The sequence below is a fragment of the Salvelinus namaycush genome, chromosome 31 (assembly GCF_016432855.1).
Source record: "Salvelinus namaycush isolate Seneca chromosome 31, SaNama_1.0, whole genome shotgun sequence".
NCBI lineage: Eukaryota > Metazoa > Chordata > Actinopteri > Salmoniformes > Salmonidae > Salvelinus > Salvelinus namaycush.
Genome location: NC_052337.1, coordinates 65608 through 91371, shown reverse-complemented (window position 1 = coordinate 91371; position 25764 = coordinate 65608). Strand labels below are relative to the sequence as shown.

At 42.4% G+C, this 25764-nt stretch overlaps 1 protein-coding gene across 1 annotated transcript in view; it reads left to right on the top strand.

The window, feature by feature from the left end:
- The window catches only part of LOC120026128 (netrin receptor DCC-like), a 177344-nt gene that overhangs the window by 105061 nt on the left and 46519 nt on the right, over positions 1–25764 (top strand). The window contains exons 8-10 of the mRNA XM_038970949.1: positions 7433–7543; positions 9080–9274; positions 23538–23633. Coding sequence (XP_038826877.1) covers positions 7433–7543; positions 9080–9274; positions 23538–23633 — 402 coding nt within the window. The remainder of the gene's footprint in view (positions 1–7432; positions 7544–9079; positions 9275–23537; positions 23634–25764) is intronic.

Here is a 25764-nt window from a genome sequence, read left to right as displayed (position 1 = left end):
TGGAGCTCTGTTAGAGTGACCATTGGGTTCTTGATCACCTCCCTGACCAAGACCCTTCTCCCCCGAATGCTCAGTTTGGCAGGGCGGCCAGCTCTTGGAAGAGTCTTGGTGGTTCCAAACTTCTTCCATTTAAAGAATGATGGAGGCCACTGTGTTCTTGGATACCTTCAATGGTGCAGAAATGTTTTTCTATCCTTCCCCCGATCTGTGCCTCGACACAATCCTGTCTCGGAGCTCTACGGACAATTACTTCGACCTCATGGCTTGGTTTTTGCTCTGACATGCACTGTCAACTGTGGGACCTTATATAGACAGGTGTGTGTGCCTTTCCAAATCATGTCCAATCAATTTAATTTACCACAGGTGGACTCCACTCAAGTTGTAGAAACATCTCGAACGGTGATCAATGGAAACAGGATGCACCTGAGTTCAATTTCAAATCTCATAGCAAAGGGTCTGAATACTTATGTAAATAAGATATTTCTGTTTTTTAATGTTAATACATTTGAAAAAAAAAGTCTAACTGTGTTTTCCACTTTTTCATTATGGGGTCATGTGTAGACTGCTGAGTTATTTTTGTCGTTGTCCATTTTTAGAATAAGGCTGTAATGTAACAAAATGTGGAAACAGTCAAGGGGTCTGAATACTTTCCGAATGCACTGTATTCACCAGTCAGATATTACACATGAAAAAAATGTATGTTTTTTCACCTCCTATATAAAAACTGCATATTTTAATACCTATCTGGTTTACTAGAGAAGCAAAATTAAATATATATTTTTAATTATTATTATTATTACAATTAATTATTATTTATTGTTTCTGCAGTTTATTTGTTATGTATACTTCATTGGTTTGATTAATTATTTATTTTATTTCAGTATGCTGTGAACCCAGACAGCAAACTAACTGTCTATATATGGCTGTCTTCCAAATGGCACCTTAATCCCTATATAGAACAACATGGGCCCTGGTGAAAAGTAGTGCACTATATAGGGAATAGGGTGCCATAGACCATGGTCAAAAGTAGTGCACTATGTAGGGAATAGGGTGCCATAGATCCTGTTCAAAAGTAGTGCACTATGTAGGGAATATGGTGTCATAGACCCTGGTCAAAAGTAGTGCACTACGTAGGGAATAGGGTGCCATAGACCCTGGTCAAAAGTAGTGCACTACGTAGGGAATAGGGTGTCATAGATCCTGGTCAAAAGTAGTGCACTACGTAGGGAATATGGTGCCATTTGGGACAAATCCGTGTTTTCTTAATGGGAGACTCGGCTGATATGGATAGAAGACGAAAATAGATTGTTCAATTTGCGAGCGGCTGCGTCTAAGGCAGAGACAGACGGGGGGGGGGGGGGTACTTGGCCTCAGGGTTATTAAGAGGGGGGGGGGGGGGGGAAATTGGGCAGGTGAGCTCCACACACCACAACAGAGATAACTAGGTGTTCATTTTAACAGAGATAACTAGGTGTTCATTTTAACAGAGATAACTAGGTGTTCATTTTAACAGAGATAACTAGGTGTTCATTTTAACAGAGATAACTAGGTGTTCATTTTAACAGAGATAACTAGGTGTTCATTTTAACAGAGATAACTCAATCAATCAAGTTTATTTTATATAGCCCTTCGTACATCAGCTAATATCTCGAAGTGCTGTACAGAAACCCAGCCTAAAACCCCAAACAGCAAGCAATGCAGGTGTAGAAGCACAGTGTTCATTTTAACAGAGACCTTACGTTTTACCGACGTAAGGTATTATTTCAATTCCAATACTGCATTTGGATGAAAATAATATTCCTTGTTATTGTTTGGTGATGAGTGTCTCAGATGGGTTCCCAGTCTTAGAGGAAATTCATTTCACACAGACGAGTGTGTGTGTTCTACTAATCCTAGGCTGCGTCCTTAATGGAACCCTACTCCCTATATCGTGCACTACTTTTGACCAGGGTCTATGGCACCCTATTCCCTACATAGTGCACTACTTTTGACCAGAGCCCTATATAGGGAATAGGGTTCCATAAGGGATGCAGTGCTTGTCTGTCTGTCTGTCTGTCTGTCTGTCTGTCTGTCTGTCTGTCTGTCCCTCTGTCTGTCCCTCTGTCTGTCCCTCTGTCTGTCTGTCTGTCTGTCTGTCTGTCTGTCTGTCTGTCTGTGCTTGTCTGTCTGTCTGTCTGTCTGTCTGTCTGTCTGTCTGTCTGTCTGTCTGTCTGTCTGTCTGTCTGTCTGTCTGTCTGTCTGTCTGTCTGTCTGTCTGTCTGCTCATTTCTCTGTAATGCAATGATGAATATTCAGCCTCTGAATGTGTTAGAAACTGTCACTAACAATGAACACACAGCGATGTGTTTGGTGGTTTGAAGGAGATTGAAGCTATATCTATAGGCTCCCGAGTGGCGCGGCGGTCTAAGGCACTGCATCTCAGTGCAATAGGCATCACTACAGTCCCTGGTTCGAATCCAGGCTGGATCACATCCGGCAGCGATTGGGAGTCCTACATTTGGCCCAACGTCGTCCGAGGTTTGGCCAGGGGGGGTAGGCCGTTGTAAATAAGAATTTATTCTTTAACTGACTTGCCTGGATAAATAAAGGTTAAATAAAAAAATATATATACACTGCTCCAAAAAATAAAGGGAACACTAAAATAACACATCCTAGATCTGAATGAATGAAATATTCTTATTAAATACTTTTTTCTTTACATAGTTGAATGTGCTGACAACAAAATCACACAAAAATGATCAATGGAAATCAAATTTATCAACCCATGGAGGTCTGGATTTGGAGTCACACTCAAAATTAAAGTGGAAAACCACACTACAGGCTGATCCAACTTTGATGTAATGTCCTTAAAACAAGTCAAAATGAGGCTCAGTAGTGTGTGTGGCCTCCACGTGCCTGTATGACCTCCCTACAACGCCTGGGCATGCTCCTGATGAGGTGGCGGATGGTCTCCTGAGGGATCTCCTCCCAGACCTGGACTAAAGCATCCGCCAACTCCTGGACAGTCTGTGGTGCAACGTGGCGTTGGTGGATGGAGCGAGACATGATCTCCCAGATGTGCTCAATTGGATTCAGGTCTGGGGAACGGGCGGGCCAGTCCATAGCATCAACGCCTTTCTCTTGCAGGAACTGCTGACACACTCCAGCCACATGAGGTCTGGCATTGTCTTTCATTAGGAGGAACCCAGGGCCAACCGCACCAGCATATGGTCTCACAAGGGGTCTGAGGATCTCATCTCGGTACCTAATGGCAGTCAGGCTACCTCTGGCGAGCACATGGAGGGCTGTGCGGCCCCCCAAAGAAATGCCACCTCACACCATGACTGACCCACCGCCAAACCGGTCATGCTGGAGGATGTTGCAGGCAGCAGAACGTTCTCCACGGCGTCTCCAGACTCTGTCACGTCTGTCACATGTGCTCATGTGCTCAGTGTGAACCTGCTTTCATCTGTGAAGAGCACAGGGCGCCAGTGGCGAATTTGCTAATCTTGGTGTTCTCTGGCAAATGCCAAACGTCCTGCACAGTGTTGGGCTGTAAGCACAACCCCCACCTGTGGACGGCGGTCCCTCATACCACCCTCATGGAGTCTGTTTCTGACCGTTTGAGCAGACACATGCACATTTGTGGCCTGCTGGAGGTCATTTTGCAGGGCTCTGGCAGTGCTCCGCCTGCTCCTCCTTGCACAAAGGCGGAGGTAGCGGTCCTGCTGCTGGATTGTTGCCCTCCTACGGCCTCCTCCACGTCTCCTGATGTACTGGCCTGTCTCCTGGTAGCGCCTCCATGCTCTGGACACTACGCTGACAGACACAGCAAACCTTCTTGCCACAGCTCGCATTGATGTGCCATCCTGGATGAGCTGCACTACCTGAGCCACTTGTGTGGGTTGTAGACTCCGTCTCATGCTACCACTAGAGTGAAAGCATCGCCAGCATTCAAAAGTGACCAAAACATCAGCCAGGAAGCATAGGAACTGAGAAGTGGTCTGTGGTCACCACCTGCAAAACCACTCCTTTATTGGGGGTGTCTTGCTAATTGCCTTTTAATTTCCACCTTTTGTCTATTCCATTTGCACAACAGCATGTGAAATGTATTGTCAATCAGTGTTGCTTCCTAAGTGGACAGTTTGATTTCACAGAAGTGTGATTGACTTGGAGTTACATTGTGTTGTTTAAGTGTTCCCTTTATTTTTTTTGAGCAGTGTATATTCTTGCCCAGATTTCTCCATGAAAAATAAACACAGAGATGTTTTGAAGGGTTAAAATGAAAGAAAGGGACATGAACAACCATCTGAGGATGTGTTGAGAGTGTTAAAAGCTGTTGTGGGGTTTGAACCCATTACCATTATGTATGTGTTTTAGTGTGATGGATGTTACCACTCAACCACACAGACACTGTAGGGTGGTGTGTTTAACATGTCTCTGTGGTGTTGTCGTGTTTACAGACTCAGCTTTGTGATAAATACTGTTTTCATTTAACATCTCTGTGTCGTCGTGTTTCTGTAAAAATAAATATTTCTGACGTTGTTGTGCGTCTCTCTGTCTGCAGAAATCAGAAGTCAGGTTTCAGCTGTCTCAAGGTGTAGCCTTTCTAGAATGTTGTACGTATGTTAGACGTTGTCTTCTCCTCGTCTCGGAAACTACAGAAAGACAGTCGGTACGACTGTGGTTAACATCTCTTAGCCCAGGATTCATCACCTAGATTCAGTGGCGGGACGATTTTTCTTTGAGCAAATGGTCGGTGGGTCCTCACATAATTACAAAATCATTTGTAGATGGCAAATTGATCGCAACAAGCACCGAACAGATATAATGTTTGACTAAAACATAATCATTTCAAACCTTGCTTGCATTTGTATAAGATCGCATGTTTCTCTCTATTATGCGTGGGAATGGGGAACAGATTTCTCAAATTATAATCACTAGAGGCTGAAGGGAGGTGTCTCTCTCTCTCAAGCTGACTTCCTGGTGTCTCTCTCTCTCAAGCTGACTTACTGGTGTCTCTCTCTCAAGCTGTCTTCCTGGTGTCTGTCTCTCAAGCTGACTTCCTGGTGTCTCTCTCTCTCAAGCTGTCTTCCTGGTGTCTCTCTCTCTCAAGCTGTCTTCCTGGTGTCTCTCTCTCTCAAGCTGTCTTCCTGGTGTCTCTCTCTCAAGCTGTCTTCCTGGTGTCTCTCTCTCAAGCTGACTTCCTGGTGTCTCTCTCTCTTAAGCTGTCTTCCTGGTGTCTCTCTCTCTCAAGCTGTCTTCCTGGTGTCTCTCTCTCTCAAGCTGTCTTCCTGGTGTCTCTCTCTCAAGCTGTCTTCCTGGTGTCTCTCTCTCAAGCTGACTTCCTGGTGTCTCTCTCTCTTAAGCTGTCTTCCTGGTGTCTCTCTCTCAAGCTGTCTTCCTGGTGTCTCTCTCAAGCTGACTTCCTGGTGTCTCTCTCTCAAGCTGTCTTCCTGGTGTCTCTCTCTCAAGCTGTCTTCCTGGTGTCTCTCTCTCAAGCTGTCTTCCTGGTGTCTCTCTCTCAAGCTGACTTCCTGTTGTCTCTCTCTCTTAAGCTGACTTCCTGGTGTCTCTCTCTCGAGCTGTCTTCCTGGTGTCTCTCTCTCGAGCTGTCTTCCTGGTGTCTCTCTCTTAAGCTGACTTCCTGGTGTCTCTCTCTCGAGCTGTCTTCCTGGTGTCTCTCTCTCGAGCTGTCTTCCTGGTGTCTCTCTCTCGAGCTGTCTTCCTGGTGTCTCTCTCTCAAGCTGTCTTCCTGGTGTCTCTCTCTCAAGCTGTCTTCCTGGTGTCTCTCTCTCAAGCTGTCTTCCTGGTGTCTCTCTCTCTCAAGCTGTCTTCCTGGTGTCTCTCTCTCTCAAGCTGTCTTCCTGGTGTCTCTCTCTCAAGCTGTCTTCCTGGTGTCTCTCTCTCAAGCTGTCTTCCTGGTGTCTCTCTCTCAAGCTGTCTTCCTGGTGTCTCTCTCTCAAGCTGTCTTCCTGGTGTCTCTCTCTCAAGCTGTCTTCCTGGTGTCTCTCTCTCAAGCTGACTTCCTGGTGTCTCTCTCTCTCAAGCTGTCTTCCTGGTGTCTCTCTCTCAAGCTGTCTTCTTGGTGTCTCTCTCTCAAGCTGTCTTCCTGGTGTCTCTCTCTCAAGCTATCTTCCTGGTGTCTCTCTCTCAAGCTGTCTTCCTGGTGTCTCTCTCTCAAGCTGTCTTCTTGGTGTCTCTCTCTCAAGCTGTCTTCCTGGTGTCTCTCTCTCAAACTGACTTCATGGTGTCTCTCTCTCAAGCTGTCTTCCTGGTGTCTCTCTCTCTCAAGCTGTCTTCCTGGTGTCTCTCTCTCAAGCTGTATTCCTGGTGTCTCTCTCTCAAACTGTCTTCCTGGTGTCTCTCTCTCAAGCTGACTTCCTGGTGTCTCTCTCTCAAACTGTCTTCCTGGTGTCTCTCTCTCAAACTGTCTTCCTGGTGTCTCTCTCTCAAACTGTCTTCCTGGTGTCTCTCTCTCAAACTGTCTTCCTGGTGTCTCTCTCTCAAACTGTCTTCCTGGTGTCTCTCTCTCAAACTGTCTTCCTGGTGTCTCTCTCTCAAACGATATTCCTGGTGTCTCTCTCTCAAACTGTCTTCCTGGTGTCTCTCTCTCAAACTGTCTTCCTGGTGTATCTCTCTCAAACTGTCTTCCTGGTGTCTCTCTCTCAAGCTGACTTCCTGGTGTCTCTCTCTCAAGCTGACTTCCTGGTGTCTCTCTCTCAAACTGACTTCCTGGTGTCTCTCTCTCAAACTGACTTCCTGGTGTCTCTCTCTCAAGCTGACTTCCTGGTGTCTCTCTCTCAAACTGTCTTCCTGGTGTCTCTCTCTCAAGCTGACTTCCTGGTGTCTCTCTCTCAAACTGTCTTCCTGGTGTCTCTCTCTCAAGCTGACTTCCTGGTGTCTCTCTCTCAAACTGTCTTCCTGGTGTCTCTCTCTCAAACTGTCTTCCTGGTGTCTCTCTCTCAAACGATATTCCTGGTGTCTCTCTCTCAAACTGTCTTCCTGGTGTCTCTCTCTCAAACTGTCTTCCTGGTGTATCTCTCTCAAACTGTCTTCCTGGTGTCTCTCTCTCAAGCTGACTTCCTGGTGTCTCTCTCTCAAGCTGACTTCCTGGTATTTCTCTCTCATGCTGTCTTCCTGGTGTCTCTCTCTCAAGCTGTCTTCTTGGTGTCTCTCTCTCAAGCTGTCTTCCTGGTGTCTCTCTCTCAAACTGACTTCCTGGTGTCTCTCTCTCAAGCTGACTTCCTAGTGTTTTTAGTCTATTATGTTTTTTTGTTGTTCAGAAAACTTGGGTGGAATAAATATTTCCCGCAGGCCGCCAGTTGGGGAACCCTGTCTTAGACGTTGTCCTCCACCCATCTCAGAGCTGGAGAAAGGCAGTCAGTACAGATGTTTTTGTTGTGTTTTGCTGTGTTTAACATGTCTTTGACAACATCCTCTCTCCTCTCAGGGCTGGAGAAAGGCAGTCAGTACAGTTTCCAGGTGGCTGCCATGACAGCTAACGGCACGGGCCCAGCCAGCGAGTGGTTCACCGCAGAAACGCCAGAGAATGACCTTGACGGTAAGACAAAAACACTTAATTTACAATTCATTCAGTCTCTTATATCCGCGACCCAAATTGGCATCATATTTCCTATAGGGCACTAATTTTGACAAGATCCCTATAGACACTTGTCAAAAGTAGTGCACTAAGAAATATGATGTCATTTGGGACGCATCCCTACCCTCCTCCTCCACTACCATCTATCTCTCTCTCTCTCTCTCTCTCTCTCTCTCTCTGTCTCTGTCTCTGTCTCTCTGTCTCTCTCTGTCTCTCTCTGTCTCTCTCTGTCTCTGTCTGTCTGTCTCTGTCTGTCTGTCTGTCTGTCTGTCTGTCTGTCTGTCTGTCTGTCTGTCTGTCTGTCTGTCTGTCTGTCTCTCTCTCTGTCTCTCTCTCTCTCTCTCCTCTCTCTGTCTCTCTCTCTCTCTCTCTCTGTCTCTCTCTCTCTCTGTCTCTCTCTCTCTCTATTCCCCTCTTCCTCCTCCACTACCATGTCTCTCTCTCTCTCTCTCTCTATTCCCCTCTTCGTCCTCTACTACCATGTCTCTCTCTGTCTCTATTCCCCGAGGCAGGGCTGGACTCTTGTATTCAGACACGTCTGTCTCTTTCTGTATGTGTGTGAGTGAGGTTTTTAAATATTTAGACAGTGGTGAGACCAAGATGTATTGAACAGTTTTAACATATTGAGCATCGTACAAACCTGCTGTGCAATTTGATGGTGATGATACTTAGCAATGCTGGACTGGCAGCCTTTAAACTCTAAAGTAACAAAATGTCTAGTTCCACTGTGCCGCCGTCCCAAATTGCAACCTATTACTAATGTAGTGCACAGGGCCAATAGGGCTCTGGTCGAAAAATAGTGCACTAAATAAGGAATCGGGTGCCATTTGGGACTCGGCTACTAACTGTACCTGGCACGACTTAAAAGCATTTTTGTTTCATATAAATTATACATAACCTGACCAGAACAAGCTCTGGCAGCCAGGCAATTAGGAAGGAGATGTAAACAGGTAATATATCGAGGAGAGTGGCGAGAAAAGGAAGGGATCAATCAGACAGATAGCTTTAGGAGATGACAAGGGACCTAATGTAATTCTAATGGATTATCACTCAATAAACTGATATTAACCTCAGAATGTATTTTTTTTGCGTCCTCTTTCCCTTAGAGGATTATCACAAACTGTCGGATCACATTAGAGGGCTTTAGTTAGAACGGATGTTAGTATTGTTTTCTTATTGGATTGGATTTGATTTGATTTGACATGAAACAAATCAGACGTACAAGTCGATATACTGTGTCGAAAATATCATCAAAGGATGAACACAAAATGTTGGTCCTGTGTCTCTCCGTTGGTAGAGCGTTGCACTTGACAAGGCCAGGATCGTGGGTCAGATTCCCAGGAAACACCTGTATGTTAAATGTGTACATGCATGACTGTTTATATATATATATATATATATATATATATATATTATCCTTGTTACATTTTAGGCCCGTTTCCACGGTGATTCCGTGTTATCTCGAAGCATTCCAATTTGTCGTACATTTCTTTCCAGAGAGCCAAGTCCCGAATCAACCGAGTTCCCTCCACGTCAGACCCCTGCCCAACAGCATCATCATGAGCTGGACTCCTCCCCTCAACCCCAACATCCTAGTACGGGGCTACATCATTGGCTACGGAGTAGGAAGTCCCTACGCTGAGACGGTCAGGGTGGACAGTAAACAACGATACTACTCCATAGAAAACCTGGGTGAGTTCTCTTCTACACTTTGGTTGAACCAGACTAAACATTGTCTGGTGAGTGGTAGTACTACATACTAAACATGGTACCAGTCTGGTTAGTGGTAGTACTACATACTAAACATGGTACCAGTCTGGTTAGTGGTAGTACTACATACTAAACATGGTACCAGTCTGGTTAGCGGTAGTACTACATACTAAACATGGTACCAGTCTGGTTAGTGGTAGTACTACATACTAAACATGATACCAGTCTGGTTAGTGGTAGTACTACATACTAAACATGGTACCAGTCTGGTTAGTGGTAGTACTACATACTAAACATTGTCTGGTTAGTGGTAGTACTACATACTAAACATGGTACCAGCCTGGTTAGTGGTAGTACTACATACTAAACATTGTCTGGTTAGTGGTAGTACTACATACTAAACATGGTACCAGCCTGGTTAGTGGTAGTACTACATACTAAACATGGTACCAGTCTGGTTAGTGGTAGTACTACATACTAAACATGGTACCAGTCTGGTTAGCGGTAGTACTACATACTAAACATGGTACCAGTCTGGTTAGTGGTAGTACTACATACTAAACATGATACCAGTCTGGTTAGTGGTAGTACTACATACTAAACATGGTACCAGTCTGGTTAGTGGTAGTACTACATACTAAACATTGTCTGGTTAGTGGTAGTACTACATACTAAACATGGTACCAGCCTGGTTAGTGGTAGTACTACATACTAAACATTGTCTGGTTAGTGGTAGTACTACATACTAAACATGGTACCAGCCTGGTTAGTGGTAGTACTACATACTAAACATTGTCTGGTTAGTGGTAGTACTACATACTAAACATGGTACCAGTCTGGTTAGTGGTAGTACTACATACTACACATGGTACCAGCCTGGTTAGTGGTAGTACTACATACTAAACATTGTCTGGTTAGTGGTAGTACTACATACTAAACATGGTACCAGTCTGGTTAGTGGTAGTACTACATACTAAACATGGTACCAGTCTGGTTAGTGGTAGTACTACATACTAAACATGGTACCAGTCTGGTTAGTGGTAGTACTACATACTAAACATGGTACCAGTCTGGTTAGCGGTAGTACTACATACTAAACATGGTACCAGTCTGGTTAGCGGTAGTACTACATACTAAACATGGTACCAGTCTGGTTAGTGGTAGTACTACATACTAAACATGATACCAGTCTGGTTAGTGGTAGTACTACATACTAAACATGGTACCAGTCTGGTTAGTGGTAGTACTACATACTAAACATGGTACCAGTCTGGTTAGTGGTAGTACTACATACTAAACATGGTACCAGTCTGGTTAGTGGTAGTACTACATACTAAACATGGTACCAGTCTGGTTAGTGGTAGCACTACATACTAAACATGATACCAGTCTGGTTAGTGGTAGTACTACATACTAAACATGGTACCAGTCTGGTTAGTGGTAGTACTACATGCTAAACATGGTACCAGTCTGGTTAGTGGTAGTACTACATACTAAACATGGTACCAGTCTGGTTAGTGGTAGTACTACATACTAAACATGGTACCAGTCTGGTTAGTGGTAGTACTACATACTAAACATGGTACCAGTCTGGTTAGTGGTAGTACTTCATACTAAACATGGTACCAGTCTGGTTAGTGGTAGTACTACATACTAAACATGGTACCAGTCTGGTTAGTGGTAGTACTACATACTAAACATGGTACCAGTCTGGTTAGCGGTAGTACTACATACTAAACATGGTACCAGTCTGGTTAGCGGTAGTACTACATACTAAACATGGTACCAGTCTGGTTAGTGGTAGTACTACATACTAAACATGGTACCAGTCTGGTTAGCGGTAGTACTACATACTAAACATGGTACCAGTCTGGTTAGTGGTAGTACTACATACTAAACATGGTACCAGTCTGGTTAGTGGTAGTACTACATACTAAACATGGTACCAGTCTGGTTAGTGGTAGTACTACATACTAAACATGGTACCAGTCTGGTTAGCGGTAGTACTACATACTAAACATGGTACCAGTCTGGTTAGCGGTAGTACTACATACTAAACATGGTACCAGTCTGGTTAGTGGTAGTACTACATACTAAACATGGTACCAGTCTGGTTAGTGGTAGTACTACATACTAAACATGGTACCAGTCTGGTTAGCGGTAGTACTACATACTAAACATGGTACCAGTCTGGTTAGCGGTAGTACTACATACTAAACATGGTACCAGTCTGGTTAGCGGTAGTACTACATACTAAACATGGTACCAGTCTGGTTAGCGGTAGTACTACATACTAAACATGGTACCAGTCTGGTTAGTGGTAGTACTACATATTAAACATGGTACCAGTCTGGTTAGTGGTAGTACTACATACTAAACATGGTACCAGTCTGGTTAGTGGTAGTACTACATACTAAACATGGTACCAGTCTGGTTAGCGGTAGTACTACATACTAAACATGGTACCAGTCTGGTTAGTGGTAATACTACATACTAAACATGGTACCAGTCTGGTTAGCGGTAATACTACATACTAAACATGGTACCAGTCTGGTTAGTGTTAGTACTACTTACTAAACATGGTACCAGTCTGGTTAGCGGTAGTACTACATACTAAACATGGTACCAGTCTGGTTAGTGGTAGTACTACATACTAAACATGGTACCAGTCTGGTTAGTGGTAGTACTACATACTAAACATGGTACCAGTCTGGTTAGTGGTAGTACTACATACTAAACATGGTACCAGTCTGGTTAGTGGTAGTACTACATACTAAACATGGTACCAGTCTGGTTAGTGGTAGTACTACATACTAAACATGGTACCAGTCTGGTTAGTGGTAATACTACATACTAAACATGGTACCAGTCTGGTTAGTGGTAGTACTACAGACTAAACATGGTACCAGTCTGGTTAGTGGTAGTACTACATACTAAACATGGTACCAGTCTGGTTAGTGGTAGTACTACATACTAAACATGGTACCAGTCTGGTTATTGGTAGTACTACATACTAAACATGGTACCAGTCTGGTTAGCGGTAGTACTACATACTAAACATGGTACCAGTCTGGTTAGTGGTAATACTACATACTAAACATGGTACCAGTCTGGTTAGTGGTAGTACTACATACTAAACATGGTACCAGTCTGGTTAGTGGTAGTACTACATACTAAACATGGTACCAGTCTGGTTAGTGGTAGTACTACATACTAAACATTGTCTGGTTAGTGGTAGTACTACATACTAAACATGGTACCAGCCTGGTTAGTGGTAATACTACATACTAAACATGGTACCAGTCTGGTTAGTGGTAGTACTACATACTAAACATGGTACCAGTCTGGTTAGTTTTAGTACTACATACTAAACATGGTACCAGTCTGGTTAGTGGTAGTACTACATACTAAACATGGTACCAGTCTGGTTAGTGGTAGTACTACATACTAAACATGGTACCAGCCTGGTTAGCGGTAATACTACATACTAAACATGGTACCAGTCTGGTTAGTGGTAGTACTACATACTAAACATGGTACCAGTCTGGTTAGTGGTAGTACTACATACTAAACATGGTACCAGTCTGGTTAGCGGTAGTACTACATACTAAACATGGTACCAGTCTGGTTAGTGGTAGTACTACATACTAAACATGGTACCAGTCTGGTTAGTGGTAGTACTACATACTAAACATGGTACCAGTCTGGTTAGCGGTAGTACTACATACTAAACATGGTACCAGTCTGGTTAGCGGTAGTACTACATACTAAACATGGTACCAGTCTGGTTAGTGGTAGTACTACATACTAAACATGGTACCAGTCTGGTTAGTGGTAGTACTACATACTAAACATGGTACCAGTCTGGTTAGCGGTAGTACTACATACTAAACATGGTACCAGTCTGGTTAGCGGTAGTACTACATACTAAACATGGTACCAGTCTGGTTAGTGGTAGTACTTCATACTAAACATGGTACCAGTCTGGTTAGTGGTAGTACTACATACTAAACATGGTACCAGTCTGGTTAGTGGTAGTACTACATACTAAACATGGTACCAGTCTGGTTAGCGGTAGTACTACATACTAAACATGGTACCAGTCTGGTTAGTGGTAGTACTACATACTAAACATGGTACCAGTCTGGTTAGTGGTAGTACCCTCTGTCTCCCTTTGTATCTGTGTCGCTCTATATACAGTTGAAGTCGGAAGTTTACATACACCTTAGCCAAATACATTTAAACTCAGTTTTTCACAATTCCTGACATTTAATCCTAGTAAAAATTGTTTTAGGTCAGTTAGGATCACCACTTTATTTTAAGAATGTGAAATGTCAGAATAATAGTAGAGAGAATTATTTATTTCAGCTTTTCTTTCTTTCATCACATTCCCAGTGGGTCAGACATATACATACACTCAATTAGTATTTGTTAGCATTGCCTTTAAATTGTTTAACTTGGGTCAAACGTTTCGGGTAGCCTTCCACAAGCTTCCCACAATAAGTTGGGTGAATTTTGGCCCATTCCTCCTGACAGAGCTGGTGTAACTGAGTCAGGTTTGCAGGCCTCCTTGCTCCCACATGCTTTTTCAGTTCTGCCCACAAATGTTCTGTAGGATTGAGGTCAGGGCTTTGTGATGGCCACTCCAATACCTTGACTTTGTTGTCCTTAAGCCATTTTGCCACAACTTTGGAAGTATGCTTGGGATCATTTTTCATTTGGAAGATCCATTTGTGACCAAGCTTTCACTTCCTGACTGATGTCTTGAGATGTTGCTTCAATATATCCACATAATTTTCCTGCCTCATGATGCCATCTATTTTGTGAAGTGCACCAGTCCCTCCTGCAGCAAAACACCCCCACAACATGATGCTGCCACCCCTGTGCTTCACGGTTGGGATGGTGTTCTTCGGCTTGCTAGCCTTCCCCTTTTTCCTCCAAACATAACGATGGTCATTATGGCCAAACGGTTCTATTTTTGTTTCATCAGACCAGAGGACATTTCTCCAAAAAGTACGATCTTTGTGCCCATGTGCAGTTGCAAACGGTAGTCTGGCTTTTTTATGGCGGTTTTGGAGCAGTGGCTTCTTCCTTGCTGAGCAGCCTTTCAGGTTATGTCGATATAGGACTCGTTTTACTGTGGATATAGATACTTTTGTACCTGTTTCCTCCAGCATCTTCACAAGGTCCTTTGCTGTTGTTCTGGGATTGATTTGCACTTTTCGCACTAAAGTACGTTCATCTCTAGGAGACAGAACGCGTCTCCTTCCTGAGCGGTATGACGGCTGCGTGGTCCCATGGTGTTTATACTTGCGTACTATTGTTTGTACAGATGAACGTGGTACCTTCAGGCGTTTGGAAATTGCTCCCAAGGATGAACCAGACTTGTGGAGGTCTACAATTTTCTTTCTAAGGTCTTGGCTGATTTCTTTTGATTTTCCCATGATGTCAAGCAAAGAGCCACTGAGTTTGAAGGTAGGCCTTGAAATACATCCACAGGTACACCTCCAATTGACTCAAATTATGTCAATTAGCCTATCAGAAGCTTCTAAAGCCATGACATCATTTTCTGGAATTTTCCAAGCTGTTTAAAGGCACAGTCAACTTAGTGTATGTAAACTTCTGACCCACTGGAATTGTGATACAGTGAATTATAAGTGAAATAATCTGTTTGTAAACAATTGTTGGAAAAAGTACTTGTGTCATTCACAAAGTAGATGTCCCAACTGACTTGCCAAAACTATAGTTTGTTAACAATACATTTGTGGAGTGGTTGAAAAAACGAGTTTTAATGACTTAAATATTTGTAAACTTCTGACTTCAACTGTATGTAAACCACAACGCATCTCAAAGTAGAAGTACTTTCATATAATGTTATTAATTGTGAGGTAATTTAGAGAACCAGGATGTTTCTCTCTCCTTGCATCGGAGCAGAACAGTACAGTTAGACAAAAAGGTTGAACACACCAGGAGATCGTCTGTCCGACTACTAATGGAAGTCTGTATTCCGAGCTGTAGCAGTGGGTTTTAGCAGGGCTACTGTACGTGCTCTATTCCTAATGAATACAATCTGGTGGGTTAATCCATCTGCAAATGTTGCATATTTATTATTAATGATGTCGGTGCTTGAATCTTTAGGGAGACTAGCTCGGGATGAGAATGTCATCGTGGATCTCAGTTTGGATTTATTCCCTGTTCCTTCGAGAGTCGTCTGACCTCTCTCTGTGGTCCTATGACAGGTCATCTATGGGTCATGTATGGAGGACACTGTCAGAACGATAGCAGACAGTCCACATCCAGGACTTAATAACCCCAGCTGTTGAAGACAGGTTGTCTGTTAACCCCCAGGTCAACAGCTGTTGAAGACAGGTTGTCTGTTAACCCCCAGGTCAACAGCTGTTGAAGACAGGTTGTCTGTTAACCCCCAGGTCAACCGATGTTGAAGACAGGTTGTCTGTTAACCCCCAGGTCAACAGATGTTGAAGACAGGTTGTCTGTTAACCCCCAGGTCAACAGCTGCTGAAGACAGGTTGTCTGTTAACCCCCAGGTCAACAGCTGTTGAAGACAGGTTGTCTGTTAACCCCCAGGTCAACAGCTGTTGAAGACAGGTTGTCTGTTAACCCCCAGGTCAACAGCTGTTGAAGACAGGTTGTCTGTTAACCCCCAGGTCAACAGCTGTTGAATACAGGTTGTCTGTTAACCCCCAGGTCAACAGCTGTTGAAGACAGGTTGTCTGTTAACCCCCAGGTCAACAGCTGTTGAAGACAGGTTGTCTGTTAACCCCCAGGTCAACAGCTGTTGAAGACAGGTTGTCTGTTAACCCCCAGGTCAACAGCTGTTGAAGACAGGTTGTCTGTTAACCCCCAGGTCAACAGCTGTTGAAGACAGGTTGTCTGTTAACCCCCAGGTCAACAGCTGTTGAAGACAGGTTGTCTGTTAACCCCCAGGTCAACAGCTGTTGAAGACAGGTTGTCTGTTAACCCCCAGGTCAACAGCTGTTGAAGACAGGTTGTCTGTTAACCCCCAGGTCAACAGCTGTTGAAGACAGGTTGTCTGTTAACCCCCAGGTCAACAGCTGTTGAAGACAGGTTGTCTGTTAACCCCCAGGTCAACAGCTGTTGAAGACAGGTTGTCTGTTAACCCCCAGGTCAACAGCTGTTGAAGACAGGTTGTCTGTTAACCCCCAGGTCAACAGCTGTTGAAGACAGGTTGTCTGTTAACCCCCAGGTCAACAGCTGTTGAAGACAGGTTGTCTGTTAACCCCCAGGTCAACAGCTGTTGAAGACAGGTTGTCTGTTAACCCCCAGGTCAACAGCTGTTGAAGACAGGTTGTCTGTTAACCCTCAGGTCAACAGCTGTCTCGCATACAACAGTTACACCATAGCTGTAAATGGAAGATTATGAAATTCTCCATGGGACTACTGTTGATGACAAACTGTAAGACTTCAGTCAATGTTGACCTTCTCAGAGTTGGACCAAAGGGGGCTTCTGATAGGAACAGCAGGAGACAAGTATAGTAATCACTATTTACTATTCTGGGTGTAATAGGATTAATCTACAAGATATGTTTAGAGAATTATGCTGTTTTCTGAAACTGGTGGTCATAAAGAAGAAGTATTTCCATTGTTGCTAATAGTTTTGTCAACAGAATCCTTGTATTTCAGAGTTATCTTTAGACCAATGTTTATTTGATTTCTTTTTTGAAATATACAGTGTGGAAAAAGAAATCCGTTGAATTTCGAAGACGAGTTTTAATTATGTCAAACTAAATTCCACGTGTGTTGACATGTCTAATAGCACTCATTCTGTTTTTAAAACTGCATTTAATTCGAATCAATTATTTAACAGGAGCGTAAATAAAGAAAACACTTGAAGTTTAAATTAAAATGTAGGAAAATAAAGCACGACCAATTTGCATGAGAAAGGATGCAATAATAGAAGGAATATGCATCCCAAGCACCCTTCAAGTAATGATGTATAATAAATATATAGTATATGTATATGTAATGAATAGACATGATCCTGTTGGAGACACGTGTACAGGGAGACATGATCCTGTTGGAGACACGTGTACAGGGAGACATGATCCTGTTGGAGACACGTGTACAGGGAGACATGATCCTGTTGGAGACACGTGTACAGGGAGACGTGATCCTGTTGGAGACACGTGTACAGGGAGACATGATCCTGTTGGAGACATGTGTACAGGGAGACATGATCCTGTTGGAGACATGATCCTGTTGGAGACACGTGTACAGGGAGACATGATTCTGTTGGAGACACGTGTACAGGGAGACATGATCCTGTTGGAGACACGTGTACAGGGAGACATGATCCTGTTGGAGACACGTGTACAGGGAGACATGATCCTGTTGGAGACACGTGTACAGGGAGACATGATGCTGTTGGAGACACATGTACAGGGAGACATGATCCTGTTGGAGACACGTGTACAGGGAGACATGATCCTGTTGGAGACACGTGTACAGGGAGACGTGATCCTGTTGGAGACACGTGTACAGGGAGACATGATCCTGTTGGAGACACGTGTACAGGGAGACGTGATCCTGTTGGAGACACGTGTACAGGGAGACATGATCCTGTTGGAGACACGTGTACAGGGAGACATGATCCTGTTGGAGACACGTGTACAGGGAGACATGATCCTGTTGGAGACACGTGTACAGGGAGACATGATCCTGTTGGAGACACGTGTACAGGGAGACATGATCCTGTTGGAGACACGTGTACAGGGAGACATGATCCTGTTGGAGACACGTGTACAGGGAGACATGATGCTGTTGGAGACATGATCCTGTTGGAGACACGTGTACAGGGAGACATGATCCTGTTGGAGACACGTGTACAGGGAGACATGATCCTGTTGGAGACATGATCCTGTTGGAGACACGTGTACAGGGAGACATGATCCTGTTGGAGACACGTGTACAGGGAGACATGATCCTGTTGGAGACACGTGTACAGGGAGACATGATCCTGTTGGAGACATGATCCTGTTGGAGACACGTGTACAGGGAGACATGATCCTGTTGGAGACACGTGTACAGGGAGACATGATCCTGTTGGAGACACGTGTACAGGGAGACATGATCCTGTTGGAGACACGTGTACAGGGAGACATGATCCTGTTGGAGACACGTGTACAGGGAGACATGATCCTGTTGGAGACACGTGTACAGGGAGACATGATGCTGTTGGAGACACGTGTACAGGGAGACATGATGCTGTTGGAGACACGTGTACAGGGAGACATGATCCTGTTGGAGACACATGTACAGGGAGATGTGATCCTGTTGGAGACACGTGTACAGGGAGACATGATCCTGTTGGAGACACGTGTACAGGGAGACATGATCCTGTTGGAGACACGTGTACAGGGAGACATGATCCTGTTGGAGACATGATCCTGATGGAGACACGTGTACAGGGAGACATGATCCTGATGGAGACACGTGTACAGGGAGACATGATCCTGTTGGAGACACGTGTACAGGGAGACATGATCCTGTTGGAGACACGTGTACAGGGAGACATGATCCTGTTGGAGACATGATCCTGTTGGAGACATGATCCTGTTGGAGACACGTGTACAGGGAGACATGATCCTTTTGGAGACATGTGTACAGGGAGACATGATACTGTTGGAGACACGTGTACAGGACCTCCGGTACGTCATTCAGACGTGTTTGTCATTTCTGCGAGGGGAAAACATGTCAAGCGCAGAGTGTGTGTTAACTGATGTGTTGGTTCAGCAATCCATGTTCCTGTCTAGCATAACACACACACACACACACACACACACACACACACACACACACACACACACACACACACACACACACACACACACACACACACACACACACACACACACACACACATACGCACACGCACACACTCTTGCACACACACACACTCGCACACACACACACACACATGCAGCAGCAGACCATCACATAATTCCAGACCTACTGCCAGAGAGGCATTAATACTAACAGACATACCGTACGGTTGCTGGCTCCTGTCTTTACAACTAATCTGCTCTGACATACGGGCCACTGCACCATCAATATTTAAAATGGTGTCCACCAACCACCGGTTGGTTGCCATGGTTTCAATATTGAACGTCATGTGGTGGGGGGAAAAAAAGAGCCTTAAATCAGGAAGTAGGTACTTCTGTTCCCATGGAGATTGAATGTAGACCCTGGCAGACAGGGGGGAACCTCTGGATGGAATATGGACAGATGGGTTGGTTGGTCTGTCTGTCAATACTAATCCATTACACTCCCCTGCGTTCACCGCTCTCTCTCTCCCTCCCTAGCACCAGACTCTCTGGTCCTCCCATCCTGACTGACAGAGTTATAGAGTTGTCTAGGGGTTGATGGTATGGGATCTACGGCCACCAACTAGTGAACCCGGGGCGGCACCGTAGCCTAGTGGTTAGAGCAGTGGACTAGTCATTGAAAGGTTGCAAGTTCGAATCCTTGAGCTGACAAGGTAAAAATTTGTCGTTCTGCCCCTGAACAAGGCAGTTAACCCACTGTTCCCCGGTAGGCCGTCATTGAAAATAAGAATTTGTTCTTAACTGACTTGCCTAGGTAAATAAAGGTAAAAATAAATAAAAAACACAAGCATATTTTCCCATAAGTATTACATATAATAACATGGGAGGATGAATATCCCCATAAGTATTACATATAATAACATGGGAGGATGAATATCCCCATAAGTATTACATATAATAACATGGGAGGATGGATATCCCCATAAGTATTACATATAATAACATGGGAGGATGGATATCCCCATAAGTATTACATATAATAACATGGGAGGATGGATATCCCCATAAGTATTACATATAATAACATGGGAGGATGGATATCCCCATAAGTATTACATATAATAACATGGGAGGATGAATATCCCCATAAGTATTACATATAATAACATGGGAGGATGGATATCCCCATAAGTATTACATATAATAACATGGGAGGATGAATATCCCCATAAGTATTACATATAATAACATGGGAGGATGAATATCCCCATAAGTATTACATATAATAACATGGGAGGATGAATATCCCCATAAGTATTACATAAAATAACATGGGAGGATGAATATCCCCATAAGTATTACATATAATAACATGGGAGGATGAATATCCCCATAAGTATTACATATAATAACATGGGAGGATGGAATATCCCCATAAGTATTACATATAATAACATGGGAGGATGAATATCCCCATAAGTATTACATATAATAACATGGGAGGATGAATATCCCCATAAGTATTACATATAATAACATGGGAGGATGGATATCCCCATAAGTATTACATATAATAACATGGGAGGATGAATATCCCCATAAGTATTACATATAATAACATGGGAGGATGGATATCCCCATAAGTATTACATATAATAACATGGGAGGATGGATATCCCCATAAGTATTACATATAATAACATGGGAGGATGGATATCCCCATAAGTATTACATATAATAACATGGGAGGATGGATATCCCCATAAGTATTACATATAATAACATGGGAGGATGGATATCCCCATAAGTATTACATATAATAACATGGGAGGATGGATATCCCCATAAGTATTACATATAATAACATGGGAGGATGGATATCCCCATAAGTATTACATATAATAACATGGGAGGATGAATATCCCCATAAGTATTACATATAATAACATGGGAGGATGAATATCCCCATAAGTATTAATAACATGGAGATATCCCATAATATAATAACATGGGAGGATGGATATCCCCATAAGTATTACATATAATAACATGGGAGGATGAATATCCCCATAAGTATTACATATAATAACATGGGAGGATGAATATCCCCATAAGTATTACATATAATAACATGGGAGGATGGATATCCCCATAAGTATTACATATAATAACATGGGAGGATGAATATCCCCATAAGTATTACATATAATAACATGGGAGGATGGATATCCCCATAAGTATTACATATAATAACATGGGAGGATGGATATCCCCATAAGTATTACATATAATAACATGGGAGGATGGATATCCCCATAAGTATTACATAAAATAACATGGGAGGATGGATATCCCCATAAGTATTACATATAATAACATGGGAGGATGGATATCCCCATAAGTATTACATATTGTCTAACGGTCCAGAGCTCTACTGTTGTGGCTTCTTCTCCAAGAGCCTATCTAGTGTTTGAACCGTGATCGTTGATGTAGTGCATCATGGGATCGTTGATGTACAAACGTGGGGACGTGACAGAATTTCAAACTGTTGATGCAGTGAAACGTCCTGGATTTAAATATATATGTGATAATGTTATATCGAGGTAGAATTTGCTGCATGGGGCAATCTCAGTGTTGATGGGAATGTTCTAGAAACTACAACAGGTTGAAAAATAGTTGTGTGACTGACTTGGTGTCTTGCAGCGCTGTTAGAGAGACTACCCACTGAGTTGATGCTACTCTCTCTGTGTGTGTGTGTGTGTGTGCAGTCATGACTGACTCCTACTCAACAAAGAGAACCTTGATTCCATTCGGGGAGCATTGATAGAACTACAGTTTCAGTGGTAGTTAGGGACTGAGAATAATGCTGTATATTCTGGTATTATATTCTGGGATTATATTCTGGTATTATATTCTGATATTATATTATATTCTGGTATTATATTCTGGTATTATATTCTGGTATTATATTCTCATATTATATTCTGCTATTATATTATATTCTGGTATTATATTCTGGTATTATATTCTGATATTATATTATGGTAATATATTCTGGTATTATATTCTGATATTATATTCTGATATTATATTATATTCTGGTATTATATTATGATATCATATTCTGGTATTATATTCTGGTATTATATTCTGATATTATATTATATTCTGGTATTATTGTAACGGAACTCTAGCTCTTCCTCCTCTTCGGACGAGGAGAGGAGAGAGGGATCGGAAGACCAATTTGCAGCGAGGTATGATGACATGATTTATTTAAGACACGACAAAACAACGAAGATAGAAAACGAACTATACTTGAATAAACTAACAAAATAACAAAACGAATGTAGACAGACCTGGAACATGTGAACTTACATATAACGAAGAACGCACGAACAGGTACACGACTACAAACAAACGATACAGTCCCGTGTGGTAACATATACGGACACAGGAGACAACCACCCACGACAAACAATGTGAAACAACCTCCCTATGTATGTCTCTCAATCAGATGAAAACGAAAACACCTGCCTCTGATTGAGAGCCATACAAGGTCAATTAACCCTGACACTTAACAAGGAACAAACACAGAGAATGCCCACCCAGCTCACGTCCTGACCAACAAAACAAAGCTATACAAAAGGAAAACAAGGTCAGGAACGTGACAATTATATTCTGGTATTATATTATATTCTGGTATTATATTCTGGTATTATATTCTGATATTATTTTATGATATTATATTCTGATATTATATTCTGATATTATATTATATTCTGGTATTATATTATGATATTATATTCTGGTATTATATTCTGGTATTATATTCTGATATTATATTATATTCTGGTATTATATTCTGGTATTATATTATATTCTGGTATTATATTCTGGTATTATATTCTGATATTATATTATATTCTGGTATTATATTCTGGTATTATATTCTGGTATTATATTCTGATATTATATTATATTCTGGTATTATATTCTGGTATTATATTCTGATATAATATTCTGGTATTATATTATATTCTGGTATTATATTCTGGTGTTATATTCTGATATAATATTCTGGTATTATATTCTGGTATTATTTTATGATATTATATTCTGATATTATATTCTGGTATAGTCTAGTCATGTAATGCTCTGTAGCCTATGTTCCCGTTTCACTTCATTGATATTTGAAAGCTCTTCAGTGTTAAAAGTCTTTCTAATAGTTTATTGGATTTATATAGCACTTTTCCGGTGCTCACAGCTGATTGGAGGAGATCATCTGAATAGTGGTTTCTACATTATTTTGTCTGTGTTTGTGATGATTTAAACTCATTTTTATAATATTGGTTGGTTCTATAGTAAACCGACTGTAATAACAGCTTAATGTATTGATTGGCTGATTGATATTAATGTTATTACTGATGTTTCTCCCACAGAGCCCAGTTCCCACTATGTCATCTCCCTGAAAGCCTTCAACAATGCAGGAGAGGGGGTCCCCCTGTACGAGAGCGCTGTGACCAGATCTATAACAGGTAAGTACAGCGCTAAGCTAGCTATTTAACCCATTAAAACATATGGTGCTAAGCTAGCTGGCTAACCCATTAAAATTTACGGCACTAAGCTAGCTAGCTAACTCATTAAAACATATAGTGCTAAGCTAGATAGCTAACTCATTAAAAACATATGGTGCTAAGCTAGTTAGCTAACTCATTAAAATGTATGGTGCTAAGCTAGCTAGCTAACTCATTAAAACATATGAAGCTAAGCTAAATCATTAAAACGTATGGTGCTAAGCTAGATAGCTAATTCATTAAAACATATGGTGCTAAGCTAGTTAGCTAACTCATTCAAATAAATGGTGCTAAGCTAGCTGACTAACTCATTAAAACGTATGGTTCTAAGCTAGCTGGCTAACTCATTAAAACATATGGTGCTAAGCTAGTTAGCTAACTCATTAAAACGTATGGTTCTAAGCTAGCTGGCTAACTCATTAAAACATATGGCACTAAGCTAGCTGGCTAACTCATTAAAACATATGGCACTAAGCTAGCTGGCTAACTCATTAAAACATATGGCACTAAGCTAGCTGGCTAACTCATTAAAACATATGGTGCTAAGCTCGTTAGCTAACCCATTAAAACACATGGTGCTAAGCTAGCTATTTAACCCATTAAAACATATGGCACTAAGCTAGCTGGCTAACTCATTAAAACGTATGGTGCTAAGCTAGCTATTTAACCCATTAAAACATATGGCACTAAGCTAGCTAGCTAACTAATTAAAACGTATGATGCCAAACTAGCTAATCCATGAAAACACAATAAGGTTGAACGGGTCTCCATAACAAACTGGCTCGTCTGTTCTGAACATGATTTTCAGTTCACTGAAGCCTCATGTATAAACAGCCTTTAAGGAGGACTTTGATTTCCATAAAGTACTGATTGCAAGAAACCAGACAGGCAGACCAGTAACTGTAACTGTACAGGTGGTGGCACACACACACACACACACACACACACACACACACACACACACACACACACACACACACACACACACACACACACACACACACACACGAACACACACACACACACACACAAACACACACACGCCAGCCAACATCCTGGGATGCATCCCAAATGGCACCCTATTCGCTATATAGTACACTACTTTTGACCAGGACCCATATGGCTTTGGTCAAAATGTGTGCACTATGTAGGGAATTGGAGAACTGGGAGTACAGGAGTCCTTCTACAACACACACACACACACACACACACATATATATATAAAGGATCACAGCTTTGTGGAGGGATACTCCGGTGAGAAAGCCTGATCACAGCTTTGATCTGCTCCAAATGAAATCAAAGCATCACGCTCCTTGCCGCCTGGCAGCCACGACTCAAATTCTCTCAATTCTCAACACTCTCTTGATGTTCATACAGATACAGACTGCTTTAAACAGCTAGGGGTTTATTCACATACTGTACCGGTCAAAAGTGTGGACACACCTACTCATTCCAGGGTTTTTCTTTATTTTTACTATTTTCTACATTGTAGAATAATAGTGAAGACATCAGAACTATGAAATAACACATATGGAATCCTGTAGTAATCAAAAAAGTGTTAAACAAATACAAATATATTTGAGATTTGAGATTCTTCAAAGTAGACACCCTTTACCTTGATGTCAGCTTTGCACACTCTTGGCATTCTCTCAACCAGCTTCATGAGGAATGCTTTTCCAACAGTCTTGAAGGAGTTCCCACATATGCTGAGCATTTGTTGGCTGCTTTTCCTTCACTCTGTGGTCCAACTCATCTCAAACCATCTCAATTGGGTTGAGGTCGGGTGATTGTGGAGGCCAGGTCATCTGATGCAGCACTCCATCACGCTCCTTCTTGGTCAGATAGCCCTTACACAGCCTGGAGGTGTGTTGGGTCATTGTCCTGCTGAAAAACAAATGATAGTCCCACTAAGCGCAAACCAGATGGGATGGCATATTGCTGCAGAATGCTGTGGTAGCCATGCTGGTTAAGTGTGTCTTGAATTCTAAATAAATCACTGACAGTGTCACCAACAAAGCACCCCCACACCTCCTCCATGCTTCACATTTCGAACTAAAAATCTCAAATTTGGACTCATCAGACCAAAAGACAG